The sequence below is a fragment of the Drosophila erecta genome, unplaced genomic scaffold (assembly GCF_003286155.1).
Source record: "Drosophila erecta strain 14021-0224.00,06,07 unplaced genomic scaffold, DereRS2 tig00000055-arrow-pilon, whole genome shotgun sequence".
Taxonomy (NCBI): Eukaryota; Metazoa; Arthropoda; class Insecta; order Diptera; family Drosophilidae; genus Drosophila; species Drosophila erecta.
Genome location: NW_020825200.1, coordinates 21,415,201 through 21,432,285, shown reverse-complemented (window position 1 = coordinate 21,432,285; position 17,085 = coordinate 21,415,201). Strand labels below are relative to the sequence as shown.

Genomic DNA, 17,085 nt, shown 5'->3' with positions numbered 1-17,085 from the left:
GTTAAAAGACTTAAAGATTAGTTATTTGGACGTTATCCTTCGGGTCATCGAATTGATGACGAAACTACAAATGGTGAACATTATACTGACGACTATGAAATATTGGAACAAAACGCAAGCACAAGTATGCAAGCTCAAATCAACTATTTAAAGGAGATGGTGGCAAACTTGGCAACGAAAGCTTTTTCTTGTATCCAGCCTTCTGCAGATGGTTTAAAATGGTTCGGTGACTAACTCCCATCTCCTGGGCGATGTCACGAGATGCCACATGCCGGTCTAACTCGATGTATTCCATGATTTGATCGGTATTTGTCGTCACAAGTCTTCCTCCGGGTGGCTTATCCATGGTGTCGTTTTCACCGGCTCTGAATCGTCGAAACCATTCCTCCGCGGTTCGAAGTGATAGAGTACCATCCCCCAAAACACCATTAATCTCACGCAACGTTTCTCTAGCAGATTTGCCTTTAACGAAGGAAAACTTTAAAATAGGGCGAATTTCGGCATTACTGAACTCCATGTTTACACGTTTATAACTGTTGAACGCAATATCCAAACTAATCATGCTTAGCGTCGTTTTGTAGGTTATGTCAAGACCTTTCAAATTATGTATAGATATGAGCGCTTTGTACATAGCCGCGAAATTCAAAAGACAAAAAGGCGGAAGGGAGATAATTGGAAACTAATATTTGAGTCAGCAGCTACATAGTTCACGTTTATAATACCCTAGCACCTACCTAGCTTCATATAAACAATGCTGATGCGCCCCAACTGAGTTCAGCGCTCCACGCTAAGAACTACCAGCAGCGGCAATCGGACACCCAGTAGCCGGCGTACCGAACTGCGCTGCATACATAAATGCTGAGTCTGCTTGCCGACCATGAGCTTATTTCGTGATGCATTGGAGCTAGAGTAAATTCATATTTTCCATATTCTTTGTATTCAGTTCTAAGCGAGACCTCTACTAATAAAGAGCTAATTACTCCGACAAGAGCCGTTAAATATCTTCTTCATTTATTTCATTTATCTTATCTTCATTTTGAAAACTGACTAAGTCTATAGGCCAGCAGGCTAATCGCTCTTAGTCATCTCCAACTGGAGCGAGGAACGACCTCCCGCTACTTGTGGACTACGCTCATCGGCCTAACACACATAATAAACCTAATTGGCACCCAACAATAATTACGAAACTAGAGTATCTTAACAGGGTAGTTAAGAAAAGGAACCATGTAAGTTTTATTAGTGAATTCAATTCGGCAGCCTTCAAGAATTGGTTTGGTTATCCCATATAGTGACAATAGTGACGACGGGTGGGATTTTGAAGAACAAGGTTTTCGCTCGACGACTAACAATAATACAGACATGGACGCTGCTCAGTTGCAGGCAATCGTAGAAGGAGCCGTTAACCAGGCCCTAGCTCAGCAGGAGACTAGGCTGATGGAATCATTTCAGACCCAACTAGATCAGGTTAGGCAACAAATCCAGAACTTACGTGTGGAAGCACCGCAGGTAGATGCATATAAGAGAATTGAATTTAAGCCAAACGTTAAATGTGACTTAAAATTCGACATAGTAAAGACAATTCCCGAGTTTGAGGGGGACCAACACGATTATGTGGCGTGGCGACAGTCAGCCGCGGCAGTGAACGCCTGTGAAATTTTCAGGTCGTTCAATGAGAGCGAGACGCACTACCAGGCTGTCACAATTATCAGGAATAAAATCAGGGGGTAGCGAGAGCGCTACTGGTGTCCCATAACACAGTACTAAATTTCAATGCCATCATTGCTCGACTAGACTGCCCATACGCGGACAAAACGTCGCTGCGTGTCCTTAGGCAGGGTCTTGAAACGGTTAGGCAAGGCGAGCTTACCTTGATGCAATACTATGATGAGGTAGAAAAGGGACTAACACTAGTGACGAACAAAATCGTTATGACACATGAACCGGATAGCGCCGCTCTGTTCAATAATGAGGTTAGAAATGATGCCCTCCACGCGTTCATTTCGGGGCTCAGGGAACCCTTGAGAGCCATAGTGTTGCCAGCTCAACCCAAAGATTTACTCTCAGCCTTGGCTTTGGCTAGGGAATCCGATTCGAGCATGGAGCGCACCGCCTTCGCGGCCACGTATGCAAAGGCGGTGGAAGAAAAGTCATTTACCTATGGGTAGCGAAAAAAACCAAAACCGTTCGCAGGAAGGTCAACGAAAAAGTAGCAGGGCCGAGGATGGCCACGGAAGAAACCCCCATTACTATAAAAAGCCAAATAAGTTCCCGCAAAATAATGCGGCCCATAACCAGTCACCAGAACCCATGGAGTTAGGCTCCACTGTGACACAGCACAGGCAAGACACCGGTCACAAGATAAAAGACCCATCACTATGATCTCTAGGACCCTCAAAGAGAGTGAGTCACACTACGCCACGAATAAAATAGAATTGTTGGCCATAGTGTGGGCTTTAGGCTTAAGTTACAACACTACCTATACGGCACTCGCGATATTAACATTTATACGGACCATCAACCGTTGACATTCGCGGTGTCCGATCGGAATCCAAATCCGAAAACTAAAAGGTGGAAAGCGCATATATTGATGATCATAACGCAAAAATCCACTACACACTGGGTAAAGACAAGGCAGAACGTTAATGCCTTACAACATCCGTCAGACGCTGCGACTGTTCACAGCGAACTATCCCTGACCTACACGGTCGAAGCGACAGACCAACCAGTAAACTGCTTCAGAAATCAAATTGTTATAGAAGATGCACGTTTCCGACTAAAGCGAAGCTTGGTATTGCTTCGTAGTAAAACTCGCCACTTAATCAATTTCGCTAAAGGAGGTCGTGAGCCCCGATGTCGTAAATGCGACCTACCCACCCTGGCAAGTTTTCAACACGACTTAATCGCTCATTTCCCGGCTACGCAGTTTCGATACTGTAAGAATATTGTAATAGACGTTACCAATCGAAGTGAGCAGTTGGAAATTATCACGACAGAACACAATCGTGCACACAGGGCGGCTCAGGAGAATTCCAAGCAAGTCCTCCGCGATTATTATTTCCCCAAAATGAGCAGCCTAGCAAAGGAAGTGGTGGCAAATTGCAAAATATGCACCAAGGTTAAATATGACAGGCACCCTAAGAAACAGCAGCTCGGGGAAACACCCATTCCTAGCTATACCGGCGAAATGTTGCACATTAATATCTTCTCAACCGATAAGAAGCAATTCTTAACATGAGTTGACAAATTCTCAAAGTTTGCAATAGTCCAACCAGTGCTGTCAGAACAATAGTGGACGTCACAGGGGCCCTGCTTCAACTCGTAAAATTGTTCCCCAAAATCCAAACAAATTCGGAAACTATCACCTCATTACTTAAAAACAGCTACCACATTGACATTGTGAATGCGGCCCCGCTACATAGCTCATTAAGGGGAGGGTCGTCCATAACGACAACCTAAAATAGATTCCCCCACTTCAAATTAGCTGTAAGGCATATTTTTTAATAGTAAGCCAGATTTAAGTTAATACGTGGTCTCACTCTACGTTTGAATTGCAGGTTCGTCCTCCCAACGTTCATCACCCTAGCGGCGACAAATGCTCGGATTACCGACTTTTCTCACGCCAACTACATTCCCGTCATAAATGGAGATGTGCTGGTGTTTGAACGACGTGATTACTTGAGGCATTCGAGCAACCTTTCAGAATATATCAGTATGGTAGATGATACAGAGAAATTGTCCGAGTCCTTTCCACAGTCGCATATGCGCAAACTACAAGATGTCGATATAGAACCTTGTTGTCCGTTATAAAAACACACCATAGAATCGCGAGAAGTTTAGATTTCTTAAGAACAGCTCTTAACGCAGTTGCGGAAATTCCCGATGCCTCAGATTTCCTAAAAATCAGAATGACAGAAGTCCAGCTAGTGGACTCAAACTCCAGACAGATTAACATAAACTCCGAAACTCAGGAACAGATAAACAAACTGACCGAAGTAACGATTTGGTTGACACCCCGCATCTGTACGAGGCACTACTAGCGAGAAATAGAATGCTAACAACAGAAGTACAAAATTTAATTCTCACTGTAACCTTGGCGAAAGCTAACATAATAAATGCCGATCTGAAATCACAAATTGAACAAGACACCCCAGTAGTTAGTTTATTAGAAGCCTCTAAAATTAGGGTCCTTCAGTCCTAGAGTCAAGGTCAGATGTAAAAAAGTCCTCGTGTACCCAGTATCACATTATCAAGTAATACTACGACTCGACGAAGACACCTTGGTAGACTGTGAAGAACATGCGGGAAACACAGCCCAGTGCCATACTCAACCCAGCCACCTGGGGGCTGTAATGCCTATAGATGAAGGCATCGTTATCATTAACGAGGCAACAGCCCGCATCAGCACAGATGGCGGCCCAGAGGTGCTCGTCAAAGGAACACATTTGGTGACCTTCGAACGATCAGCTACCATCAACGGAACGGAGCCTGGCGTAGTAAGATCACCACTACTTAACATCGTCGGCCACGACCCGGTACTGAGCATGCCCTTGCTACACCGCATGAACAACGACAACCTGCGCTTTATCCAAGGGTTCAAGGACGAGGTTGACGCCGCGGGTTCCCCTAAACTTTGGTTCGTGGCTGGAGTAATCCTGAACGTTAGTCTGATTGGTTCACTTCTCCTTTTTTTGGCATTAAGGAAAAGGCGAGCCTCCGTCGAGATACAACAAACCATCGATAAGCTTAATATAACCGAGGACGGTCATAATTTGAGGGGGGGAGTAGTTAGCAACTGATAGAGAGACCAATATAAAAGCAGCTACATAGTTCACGTTTAAAATGCCCTAGCAACTAAGTAGCTTCATATAAAAAATGCTGATGCGCCCAAAATGCTGAGTCGGCTTGCCGACCATGAGCTTATTTCGTGATGCATTGGAGCTAGGGTAAATTCATATTTTCCATATTCTTTGTATTTAGTTCAAAGCGAGACCTCTACTAATAAAGAGCTAATTACTCCGGCAACAGCCGTTAAATATCTTCTATCATTTTGAAAGCTGAATGTGTCTCTAGGCCACCAGTTAAGAAGGGTAGTTCCCCTTCCAACATAATCTTCCTAATCTTAGATAGGAACTTATGTAAGTTATTTTCAGATAAATTATTACTCTTTTGTTCTCTCTCATCTTTATTGTTCTGGTCTAAGGTTCTGAATAAGTATATATAAGCTGACCCCGTCCCTGGGTGCAACTCCACGGCACGTCCTAGTAACCATTGTGACGGCGAAAATCGGTCATACTTCAGCCTCCTGGCACCACTTGGGCCTCTGCAGCAGATGAGCTAGCCAGTCTCGACTCTAGGCCTTCCGGAAATGTCATATCATTGTATGATAAATGCGGTATTGCTCCTCGAAGGACATGGACTGCGGTCGATATTCCGGAGGCATGGAGTCCACAAGCAAAAAAGAGCTGGCGTTAGCACCTCTAGATCTATATTGGACGACTGAGGAGGAGTGAAGTGCCATGTGATCCTCTGCGAAGAAAGCGTTTCCTTTATGATGCGTAAATCTCCCATGAGCTCTGCCGAACAACTGTTCCTGTTAGTATCCAGAACTATGGTGAGAGTGCGCCAAAATCAGCCGCGCACCTCCGTGCACCGCATTACGTGTAAAGTGATGAGAACTTAGAAGGTTTATTGGTTGACGACGCTCGTGTGACAGCCTAGAATGGCGTAATCGACACCTTACTCGAAAATACCTTTTACTAAGATCGGTGATCAGCTCAAGAGTTTGCTTCTGGAAGGCAACCGCTTAGCATTCCTTAACGCGGTCAATTCGAAAAAATATCAAATGTTCAAAAGTGTGGGCGTGACAGTTTTGGGCGGTAAAGTGTGCGTGGCAAAAACTCTTTCGGGAAATCGATAGAAATTTAAAATACTAATAAAAAAAAGTTAAGAATTGTGGTCGTGGCAATTTTGGATGGTTTGTCGGCGTGAGAGTGGGCGTGGCAAAATATATAAAAAAAAATAAAAAAATATCATAATATTTTTTTAATATGACAGTTGTTCACACTATAAACTAATGCGTACACTTAATGAGTTTAATTCGGGTGTTTGAATCTAACTAACTCGCTACTGCGAGGGCATCGCCTTTTATTCATTCTTACATAGGTTCTTATCATCTAATTATATAATGCAGCGCTTGTAAGACGCTGCAGTCTGCGTTGATCAATGCAGCTGACGTTTATCTTAAATCTATGTTTGAAGCCTATGACCGCGCTAGTCACCTCCCGCGTGATCATATCTCTTGACACTTCGGCAATAGACCACTGCAATCGTACTTATCTGTAGTTGCCACTTATGCTGTCCCGTGACATGTTTATTGCAGCCCTTAAATAGAACATATTTATAGATTGTCTACTTCTCATGTCTAAACACATGTTTAGACATTCTCCGGGGGGGAGAAATGTACGGCCAGAAGTTGTCTCTCATTTATGTGTTGCCTCCGGATATAAATGACCATTATAATTATTATAATCGTTGTCAAGGCTGTAATGCCTATAGATGAAGGCATCGTTATCATTAACGAGGCAACAGCCCGCATCAGCACAGATGGCGGCCCAGAGGTGCTCGTCAAAGGAACACATTTGGTGACCTTCGAACGATCAGCTACCATCAACGGAACGGAGCCTGGCGTAGTAAGATCACCACTACTTAACATCGTCGGCCACGACCCGGTACTGAGCATGCCCTTGCTACACCGCATGAACAACGACAACCTGCGCTTTATCCAAGGGTTCAAGGACGAGGTTGACGCCGCGGGTTCCCCTAAACTTTGGTTCATGGCTGGAGTAATCCTGAACGTTAGTCTGATTGGTTCACTTCTCCTTTTTTTGTCATTAAGGAAAAGGCGAGCCTCCGTCGAGATACAACAAACCATCGATAAGCTTAATATAACCGAGGACGGTCATAATTTGAGGGGGGGAGTAGTTAGCAACTGATAGAGAGACCAATATAAAAGCAGCTACATAGTTCACGTTTAAAATGCCCTAGCAACTAAGTAGCTTCATATAAAAAATGCTGATGCGCCCAAACTGAGTTCAGCGCTCCACGCTAAGAACTGTCAGCAGCGGCAATAGGACACCCAGTAGCCGGGGCACCGAACTGCGCTGCATAAGTGCTGAGTCGGCTTGCCGACCATGAGCTTATTTCGTGATGCATTGGAGCTAGGGTAAATTCATATTTTCCATATTCTTTGTATTTAGTTCTAAGCGAGACCTCTACTAATAAAGAGCTAATTACTCCGGCAACAGCCGTTAAATATCTTCTATCATTTTGAAAGCTGAATGTGTCTCTAGGCCACCAGTTAAGAAGGGTAGTTCCCCTTCCAACATAATCTTCCTAATCTTAGATAGGAACTTATGTAAGTTATTTTCAGATAAATTATTACTCTTTTGTTCTCTCTCATCTTTATTGTTCTGGTCTAAGGTTCTGAATAAGTATATATAAGCTGACCCCGTCCCTGGGTGCAACTCCACGGCACGTCCTAGTAACCATTGTGACGGCGAAAATCGGTCATACTTCAGCCTCCTGGCACCACTTGGGCCTCTGCAGCAGATGAGCTAGCCAGTCTCGACTCTAGGCATTCCGGAAATGTCTTGTATGATGAATGCGGTATTGCTCCTCGAAGGACATGGACTGCGGTCGATATTCCGGAGGCATGGAGTCCACAAGCAAAAAAAGAGCTGGCGTTGGCACCTCTAGATCTATATTGGACGACTGAGGAGGAGTGAAGTGCCATGTGATCCTCTGCGAAGAAAGCGTTTACTTTATGATGCGTAAATCTCCCATGAGCTCTGCCGAACAACTGTTCCTGTTAGTATCCAGAACTATGGTGAGAGTGCGCCAAAATCAGCCGCGCACCTCCGTGCACCGCATTACGTGTAAAGTGATGAGAACTTAGAAGGTTTATTGGTTGACGACGCTCGGGTGACAGCCTAGAATGGCGTAATCGACACCTTACTCGAAAATACCTTTTACTAAGATCGGTGATCAGCTCAAGAGTTTGCTTCTGGAAGGCAACCGCTTAGCATTCCTTAACGCGGTCAATTCGAAAAAATATCAAATGTTCAAAAGTGTGGGCGTGACAGTTTTGGGCGGTAAAGTGTGCGTGGCAAAAACTCTTTCGGGAAATCGATAGAAATTTAAAATACTAATAAAAAAAAGTTAAGAATTGTGGTCGTGGCAATTTTGGATGGTTTGTCGGCGTGAGAAGGGGGGTGGCAAAATATATAAAAAAAAATAAAAAAATATCATAATATTTTTTTAATATGACAGTTGTTCACACTATAAACTAATGCGTACACTTAATGAGTTTAATTCGGGTATTTGAATCTAACTAACTCGCTACTGCGAGGGCATCGCCTTTTATTCATTCTTACATAGGTTCTTATCATCTAATTATATAATGCAGCGCTTGTAAGACGCTGCAGTCTGCGTTGATCAATGCAGCTGACGTTTATCTTAAATCTATGTTTGAAGCCTATGACCGCGCTAGTCACCTCCCGCGTGATCATATCTCTTGACACTTCGGCAATAGACCGCTGCAATCGTACTTATCTGTAGTTGCCACTTATGCTGTCCCGTGACATGTTTATTGCAGCCCTTAAATAGAACATATTTATAGATTGTCTACTTCTCATGTCTAAACACATGTTTAGACATTCTCCGGGGGGGAGAAATGTACGGACAGTAGTTGTCTCTCATTTATGTGTTGCCTCCGGATATAAATGACCATTATAATTATTATAATCGTTGTCAACGCTAGGGCCGAGTGTCCGCTTGCCGTGTGGAAAATCAAGTCATCAATGTGTACTTTGTTATTTTTCAGAGTCTTGAAGATTTTGCAGTTCATTAGTGTTGTTGACAATCAAGTGCTTCAGCGGGACCACGTTCCATGTCTCATTGTCATCTATAATTCGTAAACTAGGGAAGACGCTGTCAGACGTTGTCGAAATTACTTTTTGATGAGTAATTATTTTTGTATCCCCTAATATTGCTGTGCATCCTGCAAGTAGTTGTATAATGCCTTGATTGGGCAGTCTTATAACTTGATGCTGTTCGTTGCATTTTATATTAGCTGTTGTATTCCGAAACAGTCTAAATAGCCAACGGTTGGATCCACTTATCTCTTTGATGAACGAATTGCCTTGGAATTCCATCATTTCGCATGAGTGTGCCTTGCTTGGTTTCAATGGAGATATTTCGCAAGAGTGATCTTCCGCGTTTTTCCATGCCCAATTACTTTCGCAAAGCCATGTTGTCGAATCCTCTTGTCTGCATTGGTTAATTTCCATTTCAGACACTATGTGATATGCATTTATGTCTGTATTAAACGCTAAATATATAGAATTCAATTTCGGAATAAGCTTTGTTCCGTTTGTCCACAGTGGTATTGGGATTACTTCAAAGAGATCCGTTTGCTGATTGTTGTATATCGGCAATTTTGGTTCATGAATAGGACATTATCCTTCAACATAGCTTGTGCCTTCATCATTTTATAGATCAGTGGTAATTGTATAACTGAATTTCCACCCGGTAGCATTTGTTTTCGTCCTAATTTTTTCTTAACTTTTTCGAGCTCCTCCAGCATTTTGTTAGACGCAATTAGTGTAGGATGAATTCTTCCTACACTAATGTCCGTTATCATTGAGATCGCTGTTGCTTGAAGGCTTTCTGCCTCTTCAATCCAGTTTCGCACTTGATTTAATAACATAAGGAATTTAATTGACTCCTTATATACCATAAAGTGCTCATTCATGGTTTCTGCAATAATATTGACTTGTTGGGTCAGTTTTCCCAAATTCTATCTTAGTTGCTCTTACTAATTCTTCCGTGGCATTGATGACCGAGGTCTGATTGTCAACATATTCCATTAGATGTTTTTCGTTTTTTATGATCGTTTGCATATTTTCCTGTATTCTATTTGCATTTCCGATATCAAAGACCAGTATAAACCTTTTCTTTCGGTTGGTACGGTGCCGTAGTATTTTGTCTTTTTCTTTTATGTTGTCAATTTTTGTCCATATTGTCGTGCCGAAGAAATCGCAGTAGTCCTTGAAGTCTCCCATTTTTTTGCAAACCAAGCGGGATTTTTCCAGGAAGTCATCTGATTGTTTTATGACATCAAAATAGGCTTGCATGTCATAATAAAACAATAATTGCCAACTGGATGTAGCGACTTCAATTTTACAAATTTTGTTCACCATAACTGCAGCTTTTGCGTCGATGTCGTAAATTTTCCCAAGTTCTTTGGCCTGTTTTTGAGGTTCCGATTTTTCTGTCGCAGTTGTAGCTTGCAATATCAATAAACAGCATAGCACAGTAGCTATGCTTGCAGTGCCATTCCTTTTGTCTTTTGGAACTCGCTGCCTAAGCTTCTTGTCCTTGCGTAGCTGCATTGACTCCGTTATAGATGGCGTTGCAGCTCCAGCTGGTTTTGCTTCGCTAACAGGAAGTTGACAGATCTTATTTAGCGATCTTTTTACTTCCCCCTCGTTTGTTTTGACCGTGACTACCCGGACTTTATCATCTTGTCCTTTAGTCGTACTAATGATTCTCCCCATTGGCCATCTTGCAGGGTGAGTGTTCTCATGTTTTATAAGAACCAGCTGTCCCTCCTTCAGATTGGGCTTTACTTGGCGCCATTTGGTTCGCTGTTGCAATGACACCAGATACTCCTCTTTCCATTTCCTCCAAAAATCACCTCTGATGCGTTGAATAAGCTTCCATCTATCCAAAGAGCTGATTGTGTTACTTTCGTCAAAATGTTTAGGAGCTCCAATTAGAGGTCTTCCGACCAGTTTGTTCCATTATCTGAGTATATGTTCTCACTCTTGCCTCGTCTTGCAAAGAACCGTCGAAGAGCCTCCAGGAATTTGTCTGATGAAAGGTCGCTAACAGCTTCGAGATGTATCGCTTTTGTTGCCATACAAACAATTACACAAATGTATCCTTTATAAGTTTTTTGACCTCTTCCCTTTGAGCATCGAATCTGGAACGGTCCGGCGTAGTCGATTCCAGTATTTTGAAACGAGTAATCAGCCGTTACTCGATAAACTGGTAAATTTCCCATTAGTTGACTGGACATCTCTTGCTTGTATCGTATGCATACAATACATTCCCTTAAATATTTCTTTAAGGAATTTTGTATGACAAATATCCAGAACTCCCTCTGAATATAAGTTCTCATAATGTTAATTCCGCCATGCAGAGTTTCTTTATGAAAATCCTTCACAATTAACTAAGTCAAATGTGACTTATCCAGTATAATTGGATGTTTTACATTATACGGTATCATTGCGTTTTGTAGTCGTCCACCAACTCGAAGTACGCCATCACTATCCAAAAAATGGTCTTTTGTTTTTGAGTAGTCTGACTTCGTGTCCAAAATCTAGCTGTTGTTGTATCTTTACCACAGCAATCTTCGCTAGCTTTAATTCCTCCACCGTAAGATGTGACGGCTGTTGCGATTTTCCTCTCAGCTTTGTTCTGAAGCGTAATATATACGCCATTACTCTAAGAAGTTTGTCGATCGATGAATACTTCGATAAAAGATGGTTTCGGATTTTATCAATGTGGATACCACAACAAATTCCGATTCCTTTTGAGTGGGCCAGTGTTGTGCATCCATAGATAGCCAATTCGGCCCTCTCCACCAAATTTCACAGATTTAAAGAGCTGGATTTTCTCCCGATTTAACGTAATTCCATTTGACATTGGGAATTAGTTTATTGATATCTTCCACTCTAGCACTCTCAAGAAATAGTAATTTGCGAATCACTCCATGCATGCGTTGTAGTCTTGTTGCTCCATATAGTCTGCACTTTCGCTAATAACTTAGCTAGTAAATGCGCAGCACATAATTCCAACTTTGGAATTGTTTTCCTGTTTTTTATAGGATTTACTTTGCTTCTTGCTGCTAGCAAGGTAACTCTGCCGCCTACTTTTGTATACACAGCCGCTGCATATGCTTTCTCTGATGCATCGCAGAATCCATGTAGCTCCATATTACCTTTGGAGCATCCAGTCCAGCGTGAAATGATAATTTCTTCTAAATCTGATAGGCCTTTAGCATATTCCATCCACCAGTTTGCTAAGTTGGATTCCAATTCAACGTCCCAAGTCATCGGTAACTTCCACAGTTCCTGAATGAAACATTTGCCTTGAATCGTTACAGGTGCCAACCATCCTAGTGGTTCGAAAATTCTGGACAACTGTGATAACACTAACCGCTTTGTTATGCGTGTTAGCATTGGGTTTTCTGCCGAAAACGTAAATGTATCCTTCTTCGGATCCCATTGGAGTCCTAAGGTTTAGATCGATTCATTCTCCTCAATGCAGATTTTCTCCGTAGCACCGTCGTCCTGAATGTCGGCTAAAATACGTTCGTCATTTGCAACCCATTTTCGCAGATGCATGCCGGCCTTCTCCATCACTTGTCTCAATTTCCTTTGAAGTTCATAGCACTCGTTGACTGTGTCTCCACCAGTTATGAGGTCATCCATATAAAATTCGTCTCTTATTGTTTCTGCTAAGACGCTATCCTCTTGGCAAAGAGGCTATCCATTTGTCGTCTTTGCGGATGCGTCAAAAACTACTCGTAACTTCGTAGTTAAGCTTCCAGGCCTGATGATTGCTTGATGGGGTAAATAGTATTTACCTTTACTCGTTGTCTTTACAGATTCCATATGTCCCATCTTAAGGTATTCTTTCATGAATTCGTTGTATGCAGCCCAGTTCTTTGGGTTTCTTTGAAACTTCTTTTCCATTTCCATAAGCCTTGCCATTGGCTGTTTGCGAGAGTCCCCAAGCTTTGTCTCTTGGTGGAATGGAATTGAAACCACAAATCTGCCTTCCTCGTTCTGCATTGTCTGTAATCGTCTCATCGGCTTCATCTTCCAATTCCCAAAAGCGTTCCAGGTCCTTTAGATTTAGTGTAGTGGCACTTATAATTTTTTGCTTTGCTGCTCGAGTTATATTTCCGGACACAATTCATCCAAATTTGGTTTTTTGTCCCAAGATTCCATTTACGGTTTTTATTTTCTCCATTATGATTATGAATCAGGGGAAATAGATCCACACCTATCACTATGTCAATTCTGCTTGGCTCGTTGAATCGTGGATCTGCTAGCCTGTAGCCCTTCCACTCTTTGTTGATATCAATATCAAACTTTTTGGTGGGAAGGGCTCTATGGAGTGTTGGTAAAACCAATGCTTCCGTTGATGCTTTGAAGCTGCTTGGAATTTTTGGTTTGATCGTCAGGTGGACATTTTTTTTTTAAAATGGAGTAGTCTGGGAGATACCTTCGACCTCTATAGTACTCTTTACTCTGAGAATCCTTAATATTTGTGCTGCTTTTTCTGAAATCAGCGTCTTCTGGGATCCACCGTCAATAAGCGCCGTCAACTCGTTGTAACCTCCAGCTTTGTGTTTCTCTAAAACGACAGTTGTAGCCAATAGTGTGTCTTGGCCTTGCTTAAGGCTATTGCTGTTGATACTGCGTTTTGTGTCTTCATGCAGAAGGCTGTTGTGTCTTTTGGAGCATCGATTGCATGTAATTTCCTTTCTGCAGTCGATTGCATTATGCTTTCCAAATTTCCGTAGCAGAATTTCTGCTAAAATTACGTCAGCAGAGCTTCCTATTTTTCCTTTTTGCTTTATGATGAATATGCTCTCGGTCGCAGTATCCAAAAACTTCCCTAAATTTTTCTCATCATGGGGCAGCAAGCACTCCAGTTCCATTAATTTGTTGAAGTGTTGGGAAAATATTTTTCTGCTATTCTCATAGCGTTTGCAGATAAGCTCCCACGCTGCTGCATAGCTAGCTGCTGATCCCGTTATCAAATGGCTAACCACCATTTGAGCTTCTCCTTTTAAGCAGGCTCTTAAATATCCCAGCTTCCTTGTGTTGCTGAGATCTTTCCTGCTGTCTATTAGTTCAGAGAACAGCTCGTAAAATGTTGGCCATTCCTTCGCATTTCCATTGAACGTTGGAAGGTCCACTTTTGGGAGTTCTGGCACGTCGCAGTTGGAACTTTTGAACTGTTCCAACTTCATTTGAAGTACCATCTCTAGTGCGGCAACTTCAGATTGCAGAATGTCTGCCTCATCTTGATCAAAGATAGTTCTGTCATACTTGTTTTCAAGCAGTTTCAGTGTGTCCGTCACGTTGGACCAATGACTTTCCATCATTGCCAGCTGCTTGACTAGTTCAATCTCACTTGAACTATCCAGGGTTTCGTAGATTAAGCTCATCTGTTGCCTCACCCTGTCCGCTCTTCTATCCAGCAATTGAACCAGATTATCAACTGAACTGGATCTCCGAGCTGATGCGGTATCAGATAATTTTGATCCACTTGGTATATTTATTTCTTCAAGTGTTTCTACCTTTAATTGCGACTCCTTGTAGGCCTTGACAGCATCCATAGTTTTAATAAATACTTTATCATTAAAATATTGATGATCGCCAACTCCCAAATTTACCAGCGCATTATTGTTAGTAGTAAATCGAACTACCAATGCTTCTATTGCTGGATGCCTTTTCCTTGATTGCTTGCAGTATTTTGTTCTGCAGCTCTCCGTGGTCTTGCATCAATTTCACAGATCTTTCCGACAACATCTTGGGAAAACAATCATTGTGACTTTTTTGTGCTTTCTGCTTGTATTCTTTGGCGTGATCCGTTGGAGGATTTTTTGATTGGTCGCCCAGTTGACCTAGCTATGCATCGACTCACAGCTGATTGCTCAGCCAAAAAAAAGCAAGAAAACAATGTTTCACCTTATAGTCCTAGTACTTTAAGGCGTGGTCTTTTATTCTGTGTTTCTTACCACTGGTGGGGGAAACAACAGAATCACTCGAATAACCTTGCTCTTTTTACTTTGAAGCGCTGGTTTTTCTTCTGTGTTTCTTACCACTGGTGGGGGAAAACAACAGAATTTCTCGAAGGACCAAAATGTTCACACTATAAACTAATGCGTACACTTAATTAGTTCAATTCGGGTGTTTGAATCTAACTAACTCGCTACTGCGAGGGCATCGCCTTTTATTCATTCTTACATAGGTTCTTATCATCTAATTATATAATGCAGCGCTTGTAAGACGCTGCAGTCTGCGTTGGTCAATGCAGCTGAGGTTTATCTTAAATCTATGTTTGAAGCCTATGACCGCGCTAGTCACCTCCCGCGTGATCATATCTCTTGACACTTCGGCAATAGACCACTGCAATCGTACTTATCTGTAGTTGCCACTTATGCTGTCCCGTGACATGTTTATTGCAGCCCTTAAATAGAACATATTTATAGATTGTCTACTTATCATGTCTAAACACATGTTTAGACACAGTTTTGTGTGGTTTGTTGCGTTAGAGTGGGCATGGCAAAATTTGGAACAAACTTGCGCTGCATGCTTAGTCTCAACGTTCTAGCTTTTGCACTTTCTGAGATAAAGGCGACCAGTTACATACTGTTACCTGTTACCTTCTACCTGTAACATACTTTTCAACGAATCTAGTATACCCTTTAGCACTCTTACTCGTAGAGTAAAAGGGTATAGGGAAAGGGAAAAGGGAAAGCAGCTCATAAAAGGTCAAAAACGAGTTATGATCGTAAAAGAAGTTGAAATAAGAAGTTGAGTTCAGTTTGAGGATTAAAATTAAGCAGATTGGTGTTCTTTATTTAAAATTATAAAACTAGTTTATTAAATAAAATTCGTTTTTTTTTAATAAACATATGGTGAAACACAAATTGCGTGAGGAACTCGATTATAGCGTTAAATCTATAACAATGTCTAAGGTTCTATTTTGTTTAACGATACAATGCTACACGCTCTTTTATCTTTTTTAGAGCCAAGTAACAGGCTTTGGCTTCTCAACGCTTGTTCCCTTCTATTCGAGGTGGAAATTATCGAAACGTATTTCGCGGCAAGAGTATATCTGTAAGTGCTGGTCTCAGTAGGGATTTGTCTTTGTATCGAGCGAGGTCACAACACTTAGGATATAAATGGTCTTGTACATCAAATAAAAAACAACTTACAGAAGTGTGTCAACAGAACATGGGCACATGTAAGTTTCGAATATATTTTCTATGTATAAGTATTAATAATGTTTACTACACAGGTAATAGGATAATTATACCTGCATATAGCCAACCCAATAATCAGACATTCCACGTCGTGCTGTTAATAAGATCTACCTTCGATCCTCTTCGTACAGCTACTACAAAACAAACTATAGTGTTTTCTTCATCTCGGCACTTAATAAATATAAATATTGCATGCGTCAGCAATTGCAATGGTACAAAATACACTATACAAATGCCAATTCATCTAAAGTGACAATGCTTGCGTTGTCGAAATAAAAAAATTTTTAAATGGATCTGGCGAGTGGAGTCTTTACCAGTGGAAGGAGCATCAAAAAGGCTTATTTTTGATGTTAAGGAAACTAAAAAGCGCTTACTTTCAATAAACCTTAATGTAGAGGCTGTGAATCGATATAACCCAAAAATTACTTATTACGGAAAATCCTGGGTTTTTTTGGAAAAGAACATGGGCCCTGCAGGTACTACGTGCTCAATAAGCCCCAAGGTCGGAAAGGCGCATGAGACACAATTTTTATTACATTGCAATCAAAGCCAAGCTAGATTTAAGCCCCTAATGTATTGTATTGGAGTTGACAATTTTTTAATCCATGAATGCAAAACCGAAGAAGATATACAAGTCCACAGAACACATTATTGTTATGGTAAGTAATAATATACTGCTTTTGTTCTCTTTCTTAATATTTATATAAATATGGAATTTTGCTGACCATTATGAGACGCAGCTTTATTAGTTTTTTATCTAGAATATGCCGCTCTTCTTACAGGCACTCCAAATCTTTCGATATTGTGTACAACCAATACCCCAAGCGGGATAGCTCGGTCCCAAAATTAATGAAAACAAAGGCAGCACAAGAAATATTTTTGTCGCAAGAGTTAGTCTTAAGCTATAAAGCAATAAAGATGTGAACGTATTTCATTGCTCTTTTTATTATTTT

At 41.5% G+C, this 17,085-nt stretch overlaps 1 protein-coding gene across 1 annotated transcript; it reads left to right on the top strand.

The window, feature by feature from the left end:
* The first annotated feature begins 15,835 nt into the window (after window positions 1-15,835).
* Window positions 15,836-16,881, top strand: LOC26527053 (polycystin-1). The gene is given in 5 exon segments (XM_015153125.2): window positions 15,836-15,844; window positions 15,909-16,113; window positions 16,168-16,768; window positions 16,770-16,791; window positions 16,867-16,881. Coding segments are annotated over 5 exon segments (852 nt in total).
* Window positions 16,882-17,085: the final 204 nt, after the last annotated feature.